At 42.7% G+C, this 19942-nt stretch overlaps 3 protein-coding genes across 3 annotated transcripts; 2 read left to right on the top strand and 1 right to left on the bottom strand.

The window, feature by feature from the left end:
* Positions 1 to 404: 404 nt before the first annotated feature.
* On the top strand, positions 405 to 5407 carry LOC307091843 (phosphatidylinositol 4-kinase type 2-alpha-like). Its single transcript, XM_079758673.1, has 9 exons — positions 405 to 749; positions 1485 to 1685; positions 1796 to 1927; positions 2421 to 2574; positions 2673 to 2734; positions 2947 to 3046; positions 3548 to 3681; positions 3906 to 3965; positions 4292 to 5407. The coding sequence occupies exons 1-9, from the start codon at positions 408 to 410 to the stop codon at positions 4451 to 4453; spliced, it is 1347 nt and encodes a 448-aa protein (XP_079614799.1). The 5' UTR covers positions 405 to 407; the 3' UTR covers positions 4454 to 5407.
* A 3404-nt stretch (positions 5408 to 8811) lies between these two features.
* marveld1 (MARVEL domain containing 1) lies at positions 8812 to 10036 on the bottom strand. Its single transcript, XM_079728862.1, has one exon. The coding sequence runs from the start codon at positions 9760 to 9762 to the stop codon at positions 9259 to 9261; it is 504 nt and encodes a 167-aa protein (XP_079584988.1). The 5' UTR covers positions 9763 to 10036; the 3' UTR covers positions 8812 to 9258.
* A 2922-nt stretch (positions 10037 to 12958) lies between these two features.
* On the top strand, positions 12959 to 13830 carry avpi1 (arginine vasopressin induced 1; the record flags this gene model as incomplete). The annotated part of the gene is made up of 2 exons (XM_079729072.1): positions 12959 to 13275; positions 13521 to 13830. The coding sequence occupies 2 exons, from the start codon at positions 12959 to 12961 to the stop codon at positions 13828 to 13830; spliced, it is 627 nt and encodes a 208-aa protein (XP_079585198.1).
* Positions 13831 to 19942: the final 6112 nt, after the last annotated feature.

Here is a 19942-nt window from a genome sequence, read left to right as displayed (position 1 = left end):
TGATTGATTTATCTATATATTATATGATAAACATTGACAAATCATACACATATATCTTCCAACCCATGCATAATAAGATACAATAAATATAATTAAACAATGGTGAAAGTACAAAATATATACTCAGGTAGTATACACTCTTTTGATTGTGGTGGCCTTTACTCTAAGAAATAAGGAACTCTCACATTATTGCAGCAGCAGCGCTGAAAAGTGCACCTATTAAACAACGCGTCAATGCCTAGACGTAAATGTTAGCCAATAACAGACCGGTGTGGCTAGTAGGCGGGGTCTGTATGCGGAAGATACAAGGAGTCGCGTTTGTATGAGACTGACATCACAGTGCAGTGTATGCTCCCTTTAAACAATTTTCCAATCGGAATAAGCGTCGTCTCCCAACCCGTTTGGGCATGGATGAAACAAGTCCGCTAGTTTCTTCGTTTCAAGATTCACTGGATACAAATTATTGTAGCGAAGCCAATCCTCGTGGTGGCGGGTTTGGAGCGATCGCCACACCGGGATCTGTCATTCGTGTACCTGCTGAAATCCCGGGTCGCAGTTTTGAGCGTCAGCCTCTTCTGGACCGAAACAGGGCGAACTCCTTACGGGACCCTCACAGGAATGATTTCTCTGACGATCCGGAGTTCAGGGAAATTGTGAGGAAAGCAGAACAAGCCATAGACGAGGGGATCTTCCCGGAGAGAATCTACCAGGGATCCAGCGGCAGTTACTTCGTTAAAGATCCCCAAGGGGTGAGAATATAAGAAACCTCAATTATTGTTTGTTTGTTTTGTTTTGTTTTATTTTTTGTTACAAGGATGGGATGAATTTGCAGAATTGGTGTCATGTCCCTAATGTTGTTCATTTATCTGCGGGACCACATTTGTTAACGGTTTCAGGATTATCATATTATCACATAGTCACAGCCTATGTGCAAATTACTAACATTTCTGCAGCTGTAAAACCAAGTTAAAATTGGTATCTATGATCCTCAACAGCCCTGTTGAAAAGGTAGGCTACCCTTTGAAATCCAATATAGTTTTCTATTTATTTTTTTACTGTGTGGCAAAGTCACCGTCAATGAAGTCATGCTATTTGAAGGCAAATGTTGCACTTAACTTGGACTGGTGGTCTCTGTCGTGACCGTGGTCCTGACTCGATAAGTCTCCATCACAAGGGATCATGTGAGATAACTTAAGATAATCTAATTGACATAAATAAGTTGCGAAACAAGTCCAGTAGATGCAGAAATCATCTGCTTAGTCCATGAATTGACTCCTTTGATGGCAACATGGAAGGTGGAGGATATGTGTGTTCACAAAACCCTTTTTATTGAATGTTCTGGTACTCACTGAGATTCAACAAGTATGCCTGTATATATAAAGGGCATTCCTTCCAATTTACACCGTAGTCTCGGTTTTCAATTACATGTTTGAAAGAAGCGAGGTCTTTTCACAAAATCATAGTTTGTCTTTTAATGCTTGCAGAAGATAATTGGCGTCTTCAAGCCGAAGAACGAAGAGCCCTACGGCCAGTTGAACCCCAAGTGGACCAAATGGCTCCAGAAGTTGTGTTGTCCTTGCTGCTTTGGCCGAGACTGTCTGGTCCTCAACCAGGGCTACCTTTCAGAGGCCGGTGCTAGCCTGGTGGATCAAAAGCTCGATCTGAACGTAGTGCCCAAAACCAAGGTGAGAAAACAGGAACAAGTTTGTATGGATTCAATAAATCCTACCAGCTTCTCATCCTCTGCTCTACACTACTGTACTCCCTTCATTTATTTTACTGTGGCCCATTGCAGGTGGTGCACCTTGGGAGCGACACATTCAACTACAATGCAATAGACCGGGTGAAGTCTCGCGGCAAGAAGCTAGCCTTGGAGAAAGTGCCCAAGGTGGGCCAGCGTTTTCACAGAATCGGCCTGCCCCCGAAGGTAACTACTGCTGCTACCTTTGAATAGCTTGTAGCGATGCTTTATCTGTCATGTGACTGTGATACTGTATGAACTGTGATGTACACAGTATCACAATGTGGCATATGTGAAGGACATTTAAAGATTTCTCTGTATATCTTGCTCTTACCTCTTTCTCTCCGGCTCTGTACGTCTCTTTCTCTTGTCTGTCTCTCGCTCTGTGGCTTTCTCTTTCTCTGTGGCTTTCTCTTTCTCTGTCCGTCTGTCTGTCTATCTGTCTGTCGGTCTGTCTGAGTATGTGTCTCTCTGACTCTGTGTCTTATATGTGTGTGTCTCTCTCTTTCTCTCTCTCTTTCACTCTCTGTCTCTCTGTCTCTTTGTGTCCTCTCTCTGTCTCTCTCTGTCTCTGTCTCTTTCATTCTCTCTCTCTCTTTCTCTCTCTCTTTCACTCTCTGTCTCTCTCTGTCTCTTTCTCTGTCTCCGTCTCTTTCTGTCCTCTCTGTCTACATGGCAGGTTGGGTCATTCCAGTTGTTTGTCGAAGGGTACAAAGATGCTGAACATTGGCTCAGACGGTTCGAAGCCGAGCCTCTGCCAGAGAACATAAATCGTCAGCTCCAGATCCATTTTGAAAGGCTTGTGGTCCTGGATTACATCATTAGGAATACAGGTTGGTTTTTGTTTTTACTTAATGATGGTGCAGAACATAATGCATGTCAATGGATTTTAGTGCTCTGACTCATATTTTGTTGGGTTTTCTGCTTGCAGATAGAGGAAACGATAACTGGCTGATAAAATATGACTATCCAATGGACAGTGGAGGCATTCGTGTGAGTAAACCACGACTATGACGCAGTAATCAGCAGACAGATATTAATTGAGGAAGAAACTATGGTTCTATTTTAAAGCATCTTGCGTGCTGTTCAGGTCCAAAATACTCCAAAGTAAATCCAAAAGTAAGCCATTAGTAGCTTAGTTTGTGTTTAAAGGAGTGTTTACTTTGTTTTTGTGTGTGTGTGTGTGTGTGTGTGTGTGTGTGCAGGATACAGACTGGGTAGTGGTGAAGGACCCTATAGTTAGGTTGGCTGCAATTGACAACGGCCTGGCATTTCCCCTGAAACATCCCGACTCCTGGAGAGCCTGTGAGTCCCAACAACTCTAAAAGCAGTTACCTAACACTAAAATGAGACCTCAGCGACAGCACCATCTCTGGGGGAGCACAGTTATTGCAGCAGTACACTCTGATTGGCTAGAATATTGCAAGCTATTGCACTTGCCATAAAAACAAAATTTCCACTTGATAACTTGGGGGATATTAGTCTGATATGTGCATAATCTGTATAAAAATAGCTAACACCACCAGATTTTTTTTGGTGCTCTCCGATAGAAAACGCCCCAATACTTTCACCTAAGGATGATGTGTTTATTTGCATCTATGTATCGTTATTGGAATAATAACGATATTGGCCTATTAGCTTATAAACATCCCTTTTGTATTGAACAATACATTTGATATCGGTGCCACTGAATGGTGCCACCCTGAGGATCACTTTTAGTGTATTCCGTCTTGTGTCAGTCAGTGTTGACCATTCGCCTCATCAGTCCCGTCTTACAAGGGACTTGTCCTTCTCCTCCCGCTGCAGACCCATTCTACTGGGCGTGGCTCTCCCAGGCCAAGGTTCCCTTCTCCCAGGAGATCAAGGATCTGGTGCTTCCCAAACTCAACGATCCAAACTTTATCCATGACCTCGAGGAGGACCTCTATGAGCTTTTCAAGGTGCGCACACGTGTTTTTGAGGAAAGAAGCGTTTTATAAACCATGATGATCCGTTTGATTGTTATGAATGTCTGTCTTTAGCGTCAACATGCACAATGTGTGTGTGTGTGTGTGTGTGTGTGTGTGTGTGTGTGTGTGTGTGTGTGTGTGTGTGTGTGTGTGTGTGTGTGTGTGTGTGTGTGTGTGTGTGTGTGTGTGTGTGTGTGTGTGTGTTTGTTTTGCAGAAAGACCCAGGATTTGACCGGGGTCAGTTCCATAAGCAGATTTCTGTGATGCGAGGGCAGGTGAGAGAATAAAAAAATAAGGAAGGATATTCCAGTGTTGTTGGGATTCCAACTGAGAGTTCTGGGTTCAATAGGTCCACAGCCTAGTGTGTGGGGGGGGGGGGGTTAGCTTATCCCACAGCCTATTCCACAGGTCTATCCAATACTTACAAAACCCTTAATGACATGTATACAAATTCACTCGAAAAAGTTTGAAGAGAAGAGGAATAATTGTAAACATTAGTCATATAAATAATCAATGCCCTCTCAATGCCTCAACACCATGCATGTCTCGTTTGGTTTCTCTCCCCCCCCCCCCCCCCCCCCCCCCCCCCCCCCTCCACTAGATCCTAAACCTGAGCCAGGCTCTGAAGGAGGGCAAGACGCCCCTCCAGCTGGTGCAGATGGCCTCTGTGACCGTAGAGACAGCAAGAAGTCCTCAGAGATCCAGCAACCAGGCCTACACTCATAGCTTCCAGAGCCGCAGGCCGTTCTTCACCTGGTGGTAGCAGACTGAGAGGGTACTGCATGCTTGGAGCTGGAAACATGGACTATTGGTGAAATAAGAATAGGACAAGACAAAACTGAGATGGAACCTATGACAGCCAATCAACCTCATCATTATCTGGTGTGATGCAGCAAAGCATCCAGGGGGATTAACCTCAAATGGGCTGTGCGCTGAACCAGATTAATGCTTCTTGAATCATAATGACAATGTAGTCTATTTCATTGATGTTGTGTTCCTGCATCTGAGACCTGCATACTATTACAACTATCCTGGGTCAAGTTGTTGAGGGACAGTAGATATGTAACCAAATATCTGTTTGGCTTCCACCTGCTAACCTGGCAGCATAATGCGTAAATTAATCAGTTGTTCACACATGCGTTGTTTATTTTATTGATTACATGTCCAGAATTTTCAATCTTTCATAAATCATATCTTACCGTTGACGAAACAGGGGTGACCAGGTATGTAATGCACTGCTATTGACAAGAGTGGGAGCTGGATCGTTTGCAAGGACAGTTACAATTGTCTTGACCTGTTGTTGAAAATGTGTTTGTCTCTCTCCATTTAATTTATCCTACCTCTAAATCCTGAAAGAATGTTGCAGACTTTGTCAAAGGAGTGTGACCATGAAAGAGGAAACTTTGGTTGAATTGAATTGTCCATTCTGGAGGTTATTCTGTCATGACATGTTTGAAAATGACAGCTTTGAACAATGAATAACGCCATGCATCTGCTGATCGCTGTAAGAAATGTACATCTACAAAGGGAGGGAAGGGTAAACGCAAGCTATAGATTGGCTTGTCCCTTGATTTGATTTACTTTTTTAAATCGCAGTGCCATGAAGTCCTCTAGAAGAACAAGAACTACCCGCAAGAACACCCTTGTAGTCATTAAATTTTTGTTTTTTGTTTTGTTTGCTTTAATGTATGTCCTCACTGCATATTTAAATGTATAATTTATTTCCGACTATGCATTATAACAATTATTAATATTAAATATTGCGTGAAAATGTGACCTAATTGTTGTCTTGGTATGTGTGGTGTTGTTACTATACTAAGTTATGTATCCTAAGGGGCAGTAAAACACGTTGTGCTTTGTGTCTTCCTATAGTTGTACACAAAGAGCAGGTTACTTTGGTTAAACCACCACAGCTTCGGCAAACCATAAACCCTCTTCCACAATGTGGAAGAGCTGCTGGTTGTGTAATGCTTGTACGGTCCTTTTCCCATATTCAAGGCTGTACTTATTGTTTCACTTCCTCAATTAAAGGTTTTTTTGGGTGGTTTTTTGAATGTGTCTGTTTGTTTTGCAAGACAGGCCAACAACTGAATTGCAACCAGAAGGAAAGTACACATCCAATCACTGTGGATCAGGAATGTTATCTTTTTATTGTCTGACTTGAATTTTTTATTTTCTGAAGGCCCACTTATCCCCTCTCACTCCAACACTCTGGTTTTCACAGATTTAGGAGTTTGACCACAGCCTTTGACTAGATTGTGAACTACTCAATGACAAAGAAGCTGTCTGTGGTCATTTCTGGTTTCTATAAATAGCGTTAATGACATCCCACCAGTGGCATACTTGCCCTCATTGTGTGTGTGTGTCATTTATCAAGGAAAAACACAGCCCCCATTCACCACCACATAGTCTAGGCTGTGAAGTGGTGGCAGCAGAACAGATGGGGACTGAACAGACCCGCCCTTCCTGTCCGTCAATACGGACAATGAACGATCCATTCTATCAATGATGTCACCAATGAGTCAATGAATCAATACCTTTTGTGTGGAACTGGTACTTTAGCCTGCCACCTTCCACTCTTTCACTTGTTCTCGCTGTCCCCCCCCCTTCTTCTCTATCCTTGGAATGCTTCTACTAAGCAGTCGTGTGTGTGTGTGGAGGAGGTAATGTTTGTATTTCTAACAACTTCTGAGATATTTGTACATACGTTCCTTCTGCTGTGACTCATAGCTGTCATCTTCCTAATGGACTACAATCTAATTTGTTTACCATTATACATATACGTGCATCCACAATATGTGGTATTATATATCTCTGAGTTAATCCTCGGGGTCGGCTTAGCTCAGGAGGTAGAGCAGTTGCCTTGTAACCGAAAGGTTGCTGGTTCAATCCTCAGCTCCTCCTAGCTGAGTGTCGATGTGTCCCTGAGCAAGACACTTAACCGTAACTGCTCCTGACGACCTTGACTCTGCCGTCGGTGTGTCAATGTGATAAAAGCGTCTGCTAAAATGCTCTTATTGTAATCCTAAAGGTTACGTGATGTAAATCAGTCCAAGAAATCAGGGTATATGAAGTTAGTCATGCAGGGAGAGATGGTTTCCTTGTGATAATAGCCTTTTGCTGAAAGAGCGGGAGAGAAATATGTTGGCCTCCAGGAAATGTCTTTTTGGTTGAGCGGCTAAAGTAAATATTACATATTTTCTCATCCAGAATAGTCTCTGCAGAGGCTTCACATGCACTCAAGTACCCTTATAGTCCATATTTTCCTGCCTGGAACTATAGACAAAGGAAAAACTCCACTTTAAGCTACCTGCATCTTCTATTGGTGGAAGCAGATAACACCAGTTTCACAGTCATGTTTTAGAGTCATTATATATTATCGTACTCAACACTCTACAGTGAACTTTAAATAATAACTTTCTGAAATTTGTCTGTTATGTGTAAACATTTAAAAACCGAATCTTCAGCATTCATTCGTGGAGAAACTAAATGTAAGTGAACCGTCAAGTATATTTTTCCACTTTTGTTTTTGTTACATGTATTTGTAGTTAATATTGTTAGCAACCCAAAGTACCTTTTAAAATACTGCACAATAATTGCCCTGTGTTCTATTCACATGACGGTGTATACTGACATGCAAGTTAAGATGTTGGGTGCTGACTCATTGACAACACAGTGTTTAATGTTTGTGAGCAGGCATGTGCATTAAAGCAGGATAACACTTTGAAGAGAAAATATTTTGGGGGGAGGGGTTGGTTGTGGTGATGATGAGAGAAAAGCATGGCTCTGTGTGTGTGTGTGAGGGGGAAATGGGAAGGGGGGGGGGGGTGCACCTTTTAGAAGTGTTGGATTTATGTCCCAGGACTGCAGCTGTTTAACGTTAGACACACACACACGCATGCGTGCACGCACACACACACACACACACACACACACACACACACACACAACCCAGTCTACTGTACAGGGTGAAGTAGAAGGGATTCACACACACACACACACACAACCCAGTCTACTGTACAGGGTGAAGTAGAAGGGATTCTGATCAAACAGAAACGGCACGAAAAAAGAAAATCATATAAATGTCCACCAAAATAATTTTACAAATTGTTTCCACCCCCAACTACAAATGCTGACTTCATTATTAGCTTCAGTTAGTCTGTCAGCCTGACAGTCATTGCAATAATTACATTCAGTCAGTCATGGAGAAGAGGGGATTGATGGGACATAATCGTTCCCTGGGTCTCTACTGAAAGGAGCCATACATGGTGCTGCCTAGCGCTGGGCTGCGGCCAGCAGCAGTGTTTCCTATCAAAGGCGTTTGTTGGGAGTGAGACTATTGAATCATCTCCTGCTAGCTCAGGCTGGGCCCCAGACCAACTCCCAGGTCCCCACTAGCCTGTTCCGGTAAAGACAAGCCCCTGCTTAGAGGATTCCACCAGATCATAGCCAACACATACACACACGGACACACACACGGACACGCACACACACACACACACACACACAAACACACACACACAAAGACAATGACACACAGACATACACAAACTATCCCCCAAAATAACATAGATTCATGAAATTTTAAAGGTGAATTATTGTATTATTGTGACATACAACTCAAACACAACCGTAATCCTGTACACACACACACACACACACACACACACACACACACACACACTCTCTCTCTGTCTTGATATGATGCACACACACTGTTTTTCTCTTTATGGGAGTTGGGAGTTCCTCTTTCATCCTTGATTACAGTGGGAGATTAGATCGAGAAGCCACCAGTGAGCTTTATAAGGCCCATCTGTGGTCATGTTACACTTAAATGGTTCCTACAGAATCCTCATAGCGTTTGTCTCTTAAACAAGTTTCCCGGGGCTCTTATTTTGTCTCTCCTAACTAGATCTGTGTATAATTTGCAGAAGTCATCAACACAATGATGAGACATAAAACATCAGACAGACTTTTACAGATGCATACCCCGGGAAGAGTATTGTGTTTAGCACCTTGTTGAACTACCTCTTGTGTGAATATTTCAGTTCGTTTACAGAAAATGGAAAATATTTTTATGGCCTAATGACATGAAATAATCCTCTCACGGCTTCACACTGACTTATTTATTTGTAGACATGGATTTGGAGCTTTTACACTGATACATCAAATGTATTGCAATAGAAACACCACCAATAACACTCGTACATTTGCTTGTTGTCTGAAAGTTGTTGACAGAAAGGCACTTCAGGAGTGAGAATACTGTTAAAGCTGTTTAAAAGGTTTTCAACCGCACTTGAGGAGTTGCGGAGCACCCCTTATCATACAAAAACATGGAGAAAAAATACAATACATAATGTAAAAAATATATATACTTTCATTTGCAAAAAAGAAGTCAAGATAAGATTGACTTTCAACTATACGATAATACAAAAACACAATAAGGCCTGAGGGGCGGACTTGACCAAAAGAACAATCTCTCCACGTTTGTTTGAACCATGAGAGAAGACCCCCTCCCCATCAACCCTTCAAACCCACTCTCTGCTCCTTTTACGACGTCACAAATCCTCAAAAAACAGTTTTTTCACCGCGACACTTTCTGCAACCGTTAAAGATAGCCGACAGCAGGTACACCACGGCGCACAGGCACGCGAACACGGCGGCCGTGAAATAGACCTTGTAGAGGCAGGTGTACTTGTACTCGGTAAGGTTGCAGAAGGAGTATTTATTAGTCTTGTGAATCATCACTCCGATCGCAGGCAAGTAGAGCACGGCGGCTGCAACGTCGTGCAACAGGTTGCTCAGCAACCAGTGGTCTCCGCCGAGGATGGGAACAAGGTCCTGCTTGTTCAGGAGAGTGACGAAGAAAAGGGCGAGGGTCAGCAGCCAGAAGAGGACAGCCACGAACAGGACAAAGTGGATCGAGCCCTCGTATTTGTTCGCGGCGATGGTGACCCACAGCCCGGCCCCAAAGATGATCTGGAGGATCCGGATGATGCCCAGAAAACTCTTCAGGAAGCCCACAATGTTCTTCCTCACCTGCGGCTGGGGAGTTGCTTCTGGTGGTGGCATCTCTCTCTCCCTCTCTCCGTCTCTTTCTCTCTCTTGCTCTCTTCCGATGGCTCTCGTTTTGTTTTTCAAGCAGGGCGGGTTCTTCCTGCCAGCTGCCAACAGCTGGGGGGAAGGGCAAAGAAACCGCGGATCAGAAAATAATGAAACGTCCCAGTTGCTTTGAAGTAGAAACAAGAAAAGGGGGTTGGTTTTAAAAGGACTCTCTGTTCTTTCCTCGGCTCCGGGCTTTTTAATGTCTTATGTTTCGTCTTTTCCGTTTCCTCTGCCTAGTGTAACGTCCGTACTATGGGGCAGTGGAAGAGGAGGTGTCCTGTAACACGCTCCTCCTCCCCACCCTGCCTCCTCTCCATCACCCCCCCCTCTCTCTCTCCTCTCTCTCTCTCTCTCTCTCTCTCTCTCTCTCTCTCTCTCTCTCTCTCTCTCTCTCTCAATTCAATTCAATTCAAAAAAGCTTTGTTGGCATGAGAAATATACATTTGCATTGCCAAAGCAGGTGAACAATAAAATAACCAGCATTATTAAATAAAAAGTAAAAAGGTCAGGTATATAGTATAATATATAATAAGTATAAAACGTTAAATACAAAATATCTATACATATCAAATGTTATACTATAAAAGTACTATAAAAAGTAAAATGTACAATATTATAAAAATTACAAAAATTACAGTATCTCGTATCAACATAAATTAAAGATACACTCTAAATACGCAGTATTTACATTATGGAGGATGTGTGCAATAGTGCAATTATTGTGTGAAGAGTGAGTCCAGGGGGATAAGTCTATGGGGAGTTTGAGGTCCTTCTCTCATCAAAACAGGTGACGAATCTTGCTGCTGCGTTCGCACGTTGTTGTATTTCTCCCGACAGGTATGGCAGTTTGTGAGCATCTGGAGTGTCTTTGAAGTCCTTGCATGCCTTTGTGATCCGTGGGAAGTGTGTATTCCTGAAGTGTGTATTTCTGTTTTCTCTTGGGAGCCAGGTCTGTCTGTGGCGTCCCTTCTCGATGGCAAGGCTGTGTTCGCTGAGTCTGTATCTGGTGAAGGATTTCCTCCGTTATGGGTCGGTCACGGTGGTCAGGTATTCTGCCACGGTGTAGTCTCTGTTAAGGGACAAATAGAAGGCTAATTTACTCTTTTTGATGGACCCTTTCCAATGTGCCAAATACTTTTCGTTTTGTTTTCAAAACCATAATTTGTTTTTGCCTGATGTGTTGGTTGTTGTGTGTTGGACAGAGTCCCAGGACAAGCTGGCTAAGGGGTGTAACTCTCTGTGGGTACGAGCCTTGTTGTGGAGTGTGTTGCTGTCGCTTTCCTTAAGGTGGTTATAAAATTGTAGGGCTCTCTTCTGAATTTTAATAACGATTGGATATCGTCCTAATTCTGCTCTGCATGCATTATCTCTCTCTCTCTCTCTCTCTCTCTCTCTCTCTCTCTCTCTCTCTCTCTCTCTCTCTCTCTCTCTCTCTCTCTGATATATTGGACATACAGACAGACAGATGTAGCCTATTTAATGGATTTATGGATTTAATTAAGTGCTATAGGTTAACAACAAAGCTGGGACCAATAGGCATAAGCATTTAATAACTCATGCATCCAGTTAAATCAAAGCCTCTCTACATGTTTAATTCCGATGGTCCCCTCCTGTGAACACACGAAATGCTCAAATCGTTATGTTTTCTCAGAGCATATGCGTCATTCCCAGGCTGGCAACGTTTGCACCCTCACATGATTGACCAATGGCTCACGTGGATTTCTGCGCCAGGTTTATTGACGTCAATGGATGTAACGTACTTAGAAGGCGGGTTCAGTTGTGCAACCACTGGGAACTGATTGGTCAGGAGCGAGCCGTTTTCCAGGCTGGGAGGAGGGATTTATGGGGCACCTCCGCTCCCATTGGTACGTTGACGGTGGTGGCACGTCAGTGGAAATCGGCTCAAGGCTAAAAATTAAGCATGGGTCAGAAGAGAAGGGAGAAGGAAAGATAGTGAACGGAAACCTTAAGATAGTGAGCCTCAGTAAACTATTTGGAAACAAGCAGACGGATCGTGTTTAAGGAAAGGAGAGGAAGATGATATAGAGTGGATTGCAGTCAACAAATCCGTTCTTTTTGGGGGTAAGACGACATAAAATCCTGGAAAATGGCTTTAATTAGATTACACTGCAGTAGGCTGCTCATTGTCAACTTTGTATCTTTACAATATTAGACTCAAGTCAGTCTCTAAACGCTTGCACAAATAGGTTGGTAAAATGCAGTCTCTTCTGCACAACATTATCTTCTGCATTAATAACACTGGAAAAGTTCAACTTGCATGGCAATAAACCGTAAAGTAGTTCCTCAAAACAAATGCCTTGTTCAGAACAAGAAGTGACTCCTTAACGTCAGTTTTATGATATAATGTTTCAGATATTGTTTCATATCTTCGGGTTTTGGTCATCTCTACTTCGTCGTTATTTTACTTTATCGTTATTCAGCTTGTTACTTGTTACGTTATATAATGGTATTATACTGTCTTATGTACTATAACACAGGTCCCACAACAAGAAGTAGCCAATGGAGATGTTTACTGATCATAGGTTATCGATACTAATCGGCTTAACCTGAACCCAGCGCACCTTGACCTATTAAAGACATGTAATGCAAGAAGCCAGGGTGCAACCCATCAACGTTTGGCAGCTTTTAATGGTCAAAGACTTACGGGTCAAATACAAAATGATGGACACCTAATTTGATCACAGCTTGACATACATAGGCCTGCTCTTCTGTAGCCCACTCAAAGAAGCACAGCCAGCGTTAGAGACACGGTACTGGTGTAGGCTGCTCCCCTTCTAATTCTCTGAAGTGGGATTAAAAAACCGGGAGCAGTAATTAGACAGCTTCCCAGCAGCTCATTTGGCAACTTAGTCAGTCCATCATTCAAACCCTGACGCCAATCTTAGGGGATGTAGTCAATTTGCGAAGGCTTTTCTATCTGCCAATGGCCGAGTTGAGTTGACCGGTTTTCTTGTAGCTCATAACTTCTTCTTCAGAAGGCCTATATACAAAGGATACTGCCAGTTAGTTATACATAGAGCTAGATTACATGTATGTTTTCTTTGTATGCTCTTTGCATAAGCGTCTTCTAAATGTAATGTATAAATGTTTACTTCCATCCAGCTTGTGTGTGGCCACAGCTCCGGTGCATCTCCTTTCTGAGATGGAAGCTGAGGCAGCAGCGCCTCCAACCCCCAGCAGCGCCCCCCTGTGGCGGCTTGAGGAACGGCGGGCCAGGAAGCCAGCTTCGGCCAACATCTTCGGCGGGGTGGCGCTTTGGCAACTCCAGAAACTTTTCCAAGCAGCGGGCGACCAGGACGCAGAGCAGAGGGCCCAGCTGGTCTGGGGCCAGGGGGGTGAGGCGGAGCTGGCCCAGGCCCTGATAGGGCTGAGGGCCCGGGGCCGTCGTAGAGGGCTGAAGACCCACCGCAGAGATGGGCAGATGGGTTCCCGCTGGCTGAGGGCCTTCCATCACATGAGGTAGGAATGTGATGGAAGGCCCTCAGGAATGATGACGCACACAGGCACACAGACTGACATAATGTCACACATATACAAAACCGCACACAGGCAGACAGACAGACAGACGCACACAACGAGTAGATATATGCACAAAAATGGACACAAACGCACGTCTTTCCATTGGACCCCATGTTGAATCACCTGATGTGTACTTTGTCTTGCAACAAACAGCTCTTTTTTCTCTTTCTTTTTTTCTGTCCCAGGATTCGCGAGGCTTCCCCAAGCAGTCGTGGCGTCGGTTCAAACGAAGACAGCAGCAGCGTCAACAACAACAACGACGATGACGATGACGACTTCGACGACGATGAGGCGGAGGATTCAGATAAAGAAACACTCTGTCCTATAGAACCTTGCACACAGACCCAGGCGGAAGATGACTCTGGGGCCACAGTTTCTCTGCCCCAGAGCCAGGGTTCAATTGACACTCCTGACGGGCTGCGCCGGGCCGGCCCTGGGCTACGGAGAGGCTCTGACAGCCGTCCAGAACGATACCTCCATCACATTATTCACTAACTCCACTGAAAGCCGGGCTGTTGTCTCCAGCCCTCTCTGTGTGACTGAATGTCTCCCTGAGGAGATGAGACCAGTAGACGATTTTCTCTCAATACTTGATCTGCCATTTTTGGACTCGGTGATGCTGCTCTGTGTGTGTGTGTGTGTGTGTGTGTGTGTGTGTGTGTGTGTGTGTGTGTGTGTGTGTGTGTGTGTGTGTGTGTGTGTGTGTGTGTGTGTGTGTGTGTTTGAACGTATACACACATATATCTTCCCCCACTACTGAACTGAAACTGAAACAAACCTTCAGTGGTTTTAGGCAAGGAAGTCTATTTCATAACTGCAGGGCGTTGCAGTTCCCAGATGAAAAAGTGCATTATGTAAACGGGAAATCGGTGTACTCTTAGCTCATCAAGGGTGTAGCAATGCTTTGGACAATGACTGCCTCTCCCAATGGATGCCTTATTACTCAAATATAAAACATGAATGCACCAGTAAATGGAAGATCCAGGTTCAGAATTAGTTTCATGGCGAATATAAACAGTGTTGCAAAAAGCATGGCAAACCTTTACTGAATCAGGATCTGTCCCCCTACTCGGCCTGAATTACAACAACCTTTCCGACCCATGTGATGCAGGACAATGGGTTGTGGTGAATCCAAACTCAAACCAAAGACACTAAAGAGTGGTCTCTTCAATGATCATCCCAAAGAAAATGACAGATATGTATGAGTTGTGATTTGTGCATACCTGCTGGATTATGAATAAGTTAAATGTTGAAGAATTGTGTGTTAACCATTCAACAAGTTTATTAGTTGAATCATGAGTTTCCTTCACAACTGTATACACGTAATCATTTTTGGATATTTATAACAGTTTATACAGGTGGGTAAATGTTCATTTTAGCATATGCATCCACAGCAAGTGTGTTACGATGTGTGACATGTTTCAGATATGTTTTTACATTAAGGGATTCAAAATTATTTAAAAGCACAACATGCTTTAATATTCTCTGTGTTGGTCTCTTGATTGAAATGATCACACACACACACACACACACACACACACACACAATACAAAATGACAGTCACTGGGAATCAATAAGAATTTAGACATTGATTGGTTCAATATATCGCTTGAGGAAAAAAAAAAAAAATAAATCTGTCCAATCTGTCCAGGATCAATAAATCGATAGGCTGTATAGATTTTTTAATACATTTTTTCAAACAATATATTGAACCTAGCCCCCCATGTTCAATTTATCTATGGATCTTTCTTCAAGCGACATATTGAACCTACCCCCCCAGGCTTCGCTTCCGTGCCGGTTCTGGTGGAAATTGGCCTTCAGTCCTTCGTACTTCCCTTTTTTGACGCTGGGGTGGGGACTCAAACCCCACAGAGTGTTAACCCAACACTCCCACTGGACAACCAAGGTATTCAATATAGCCTACATTTCTTTGATGACATTCTTGAATTTACAATTCACATGTGTGAAAGTTAGGTTTAGCCTCATTGAAGTCAGTGATTAGTTTTAACAGCTTCACTCTTCCTGGTAGCCTTGTGAGTAGGGATGTAGTGTGTTAACAAACACTCTTACCATTGGACCACCAAGGTAATGAATAGTGTTAACGAGGAATAAGGTCACTAGTGTTAACGAACACCATGTCCACTACACGGTCTTTCACTATTGCGTACTCGAAAGGTATAATTTACCTTTTAATTCACATGACATAGATTTCAGGAGATTTCACTAAAGTGAGTCAGTGGGACTTGAACCCTGGTCACCAGAGTGTTTACCCTCAGCTTACTTCACTAACCCACAGAGGCCACACTTAAGAAAAGTTGTTATTCAATAAGTATACGGATAAAAACGACCGATAAAAACACCAGTGTTACCTCTTACGTTTTATTTGATGACGACTATTCCGGCACCTGAGCGCGTAGCGAGGCACCCATCATCAGATAGCTAATCACTCTTAACTTGAATGAGGTAAAGCTAGGAAGCTTCAATCATGAGGCAGCGCAAGGTCCGAGGTGAATGTGCACTTGCACATCTATTTATTGACGTTGGATTTGTTGAAAGTATGAAACTGTACATAAACTAGTATGAGTAGTAAAAGTATGAGCAGAAAAAGTTCCTTTAAACATCTCCTGAGATCCTGAAGATGGCTATATAAGGATATTATTATAGAATCATAAATAATTATAAAGTTATCTTTTTCAATTTTGAAAGGATAATAATTCTTCAATAGCAGGAAATCTTCTAAAGTCGTTCTTCGTCAGATTGGATCTAAGTATAACTCCTAAGGAAAGAGATTCTCATCCCTTCAACAGCTGGAACCCCCTTGGCCAGCAGAGGGGGGTGTTTAGGTGAAACCAGTGGTAGTTCACCTCCTCGGCCAGGAAAGGGAGGTGTTTAGCTGAAACCAGTTGTAGTTCCCCTTCTCACATCGTGCCTCTTTTGTTTTGAGATTTCTTATTGTTTGGATGTTGTTGTTTTACATGTTTGTTATCTAATCCCCTGTCTTTATTTTTTTATAGTGTGATAGATTAATTGTATATTTTGGAAAAACGTTTCCATTCTATTCTTTTCGTTTTTTCGCATAAATCAGGGTTTATAATATACTCACCCTGGTTTTACTTCTCTGGAGCAGCGTTCAACCACAAAAATATTGTATTTGACACTTAAAATGTTCAAACAACATAACATTTTCTAAAAAACGTATTGTAATACGGTGAATAAATATATATTACATAAATATTATAATATTACATATTACAGTTCTAGTGATTATTCTTATTCTTCTCTTCATTATAATACACTCTCAACCTCCAAGAGATGCCGTCAAGTAAAGTGGGAAAGATCAGTTTCAGAAGGTCCAGCTATCCACTTAAATTAGGAGAACGAGGAGACCGGAGGAGAGGAGACAGAGGTCAGAGGTCAGCGGTCAGACTATATGAGAACATTAAATCAATCATAACAGTGATGATGTTATTACCACGGCTAGTATGAGAACATTAAACAAATCATAACAGTAATGATGTTATTATTACCACTGCTAGTATGAGAATCAATCAAAACCATAATTATGTTATTATTACAATGGCTAGTATGAGAACGTTAAACCAATCATAACACTAATGATGTTATTATTACCAGAGCTAGTTCTAGAACCAATCATAACAGTAATGATGTTATTATTACCACGGCTAGTATGAGAACATTAAACCAATCATAACAGTATTGATGTTATTATTACCACAGCTAGTATGACAACATTAAACCAATCATAACAGTAATGATGTTATTATTACCTCGGCTAGTATGAGAACCAATCATAACAGTAATGATGTTATTATTACCACGGCTAGTAAGAGAACATTAAACCAATCATAATAGTAATGATGTTATTATTACCACGGCTAGTATGAGACCTATCAGTACCTCTTGTATACAGGGCCCAGAATTTGGTGCTACGGCCCTGCCTATACCTATACTAGGGGGCTTTGCAAAGGTTGCAACTCACTAGTATTTTGTCACCTAGATTTTCTCTTTTGTTTTGTTTTTGTTTTGATCGTTCTCTATTCGTGTTCCAAACTGTTTCACATTGCTCTAGGTGGTTGTAGGTGGTTTGTGGTTTATAGTAGTTTGCTGAAATCGCAATGGCTACGACGGAGCGTTTAGCATGTACTACAAGGGTTAATCGGCGTGTCTCGTTTGGGAAGACACTTTTGCCAGGGTGGGAAGGGGTCACGTGGCATGCCTTCCACCAATGGTTGCTATATGTATATATTTTGTTTTATTTGTTTATCTGTGTGTCAGCCAGATCTTCCTGGCTGATTGTAATCTTACACATACAATACTAGTTTGCTGGTATGTTTAGTACTGAGCACCACTCCTTATCTCATAACCTGTTCATAGGGCCTTAATTAAAGTGAAACAAGAAGGGGTATGTGGACTTAAATGTTGCAGCTGGAACTGCAGGGGCATTAACAATTCTATCAAACGCAGCAAAGTGCTACACCATCTCCACCACTTGGGGGCCCAAATTAATGATTTACAAGAAACTCATCTCAAAGTCTCAGATCAGTCAAGATTAAAATGTAGCTGGATTGACCAGGTATATCAGTCTTCATTTGAATGTAAATCTGGAGGAGTGTCCATTATACTGCACAACAATTCCTTGTGTATGCTTTAATGTGATTACAGACCCTAATGGGAGGTACTTAATCGTTACTGGTGAACTGTATAACACTCGGGTACTTTATGTAAATGTATATGGTCCAAATTGTGATGATGTTCTTTGTAACCTTTGTTCTGCACTCTACCAGATATGCCCTCACATTCCCTTATGGGGAGGGGACATTAACTGTTGGCTGATTCCTAAACTAGATCGCTCATCTACCGAAACTCCACGCCTTTTAGTTCTGCTAAATTGATCCAGTCCCTTGAGGACCAATCTGCCCTTTCTGACCCACAGCGTTTTTCAATCCCACTGATAAAGAATATTATTTTTTGTTCAAATGTCCATCACACTTTTACTGGTATTGATTATTTTCTAGTGGATAATAACATTCTCCCATGTGTTAATTCCATTTCTCATAACCCAATAGTTATATCTGACCATGCCCCAGTGACTATGGACGCACATTTTGATGGACTAAATCATGGCCACGCTCCATGGCGTTTCAATAATCGTTAACTTTCAAATGAGGACTTTGTGGAATGTATTTCATACAAATAGACTTCTTTCTTAGTGTAAATAAGACGGATGTTTCCACTTCAGTGCAGAGGGAGACCCTGGAGGCGTATATAAGGGGTGAAATAATTACCTATAGTGGCTATGAGAGGAAAATAAATCAGAAAAATCTCATTGAATTAACAAACCGCATCGCACAACTGGACACAATTTATGCCACATCTCCCTCTCCAGATTTGGTAGAAGGAGCGCCACTCCCTGCAAGCTGAATTTAAGGGTTAGTTAGTTTAATATTAAAGCCACGGATCGTACAATGGAGATGTAACCGAAATCTGGATATACTTAATATGAGCAAGGGGATAAAGCAAGCAAATTGCTTGTATACTATACTCACCCTGGTTAAACTTCTCTGGAGCGTTAACATCAGGGAGTAGGGTTAGGGTTAACATCAGGGAGTAGGGTTAGGGTTAACATCAGGAAGTAGGGTTAGGGTTAACATCAGGGGGTAGGGTTAGGGTTAACATCAGGGAGTAGGGTTAGGGTTAACATCAGGGAGTAGGGTTAGGGTTAACATCAGGGAGTAGGGTTAGGGTTAACATCAGGGAGTAGTGTTAGGGTTAACATCAGGGAGTAGGGTTAGGGTTAACATCAGGGGGTAGGGTTAGGGTTAACATCAGGGAGTAGGGTTAGGGTTAACATCAGGGAGTAGGGTTAGGGTTAACATCAGGGGGTAGGGTTAGGGTTAACATCAGGGAGTAGGGTTAGGGTTAACATCAGGGAGTAGGGTTAGGGTTAACATCAGGGAGTAGGGTTAGGGTTAACATCAGGAAGTAGGGTTAGGGTTAACATCAGGGAGTAGGGTTAGGGTTAACATCAGGGAGTAGGGTTAGGGTTAACATCAGGGAGTAGGGTTAGGGTTAACATCAGGGAGTAGGGTTAGGGTTAACATCAGGGAGTAGGGTTAGGGTTAACATCAGGGAGTAGGGTTAGGGTTAACATCAGGGAGTAGGGCTAGAGTAACTGCTGTCAACTCATAAAGGGTAGTAAAATAGAAGAAAATTTTGAATATAGAAAAGGGAAAGGGAGAGGAAACAAGATTATTATTGATGAAGAAAGGAGCATCTTCAAATGAAAAGTCAGAGGATGGTACACTGGGATCAGCTGAAAAGGGTTAATGTTTTATAAATAATATATATATAAAGGGCAGTTCATGGTATGGATGCATGAAAAGGGAAAAAAGACTGACATTATTAAAAGAAAGTAAAGAAAGAATGAAATACCGCCCACTGAGGACCCCTGTAGTGGGGCCGGGCCCCGCCCAGTGAGGACCCCTGTAGTGGGGCCGGGCCCCGCCCAGTGAGGACCCCTGTAGTGGGGCCGGACCCCGCCCAGTGAGGACCCCTGTAGTGGGGCCGGGCCCCGCCCACTGAGGAC

Source organism: Pollachius pollachius (assembly GCF_949987615.1).
Source record: "Pollachius pollachius genome assembly, chromosome: 2".
NCBI classification, from domain to species: Eukaryota; Metazoa; Chordata; class Actinopteri; order Gadiformes; family Gadidae; genus Pollachius; species Pollachius pollachius.
This window is presented reverse-complemented; position numbering and strand designations above follow the sequence as displayed.

Coding starts and splice junctions, on each gene's coding strand:
- LOC307091843 (XM_079758673.1), top strand. CDS start 408: ATGGATGAAACAAGTCCGCTAGTTTCTTCGTTTCAAGATTCACTGGAT. Junction 2,735..2,946: donor TGGACAGTGGAGGCATTCGT/GTGAGTAAACCA, acceptor GTGTGTGTGCAG/GATACAGACTGGGTAGTGGT. Junction 3,682..3,905: donor ACCTCTATGAGCTTTTCAAG/GTGCGCACACGT, acceptor TTTGTTTTGCAG/AAAGACCCAGGATTTGACCG.
- marveld1 (XM_079728862.1), bottom strand. CDS start 9,762: ATGCCACCACCAGAAGCAACTCCCCAGCCGCAGGTGAGGAAGAACATT.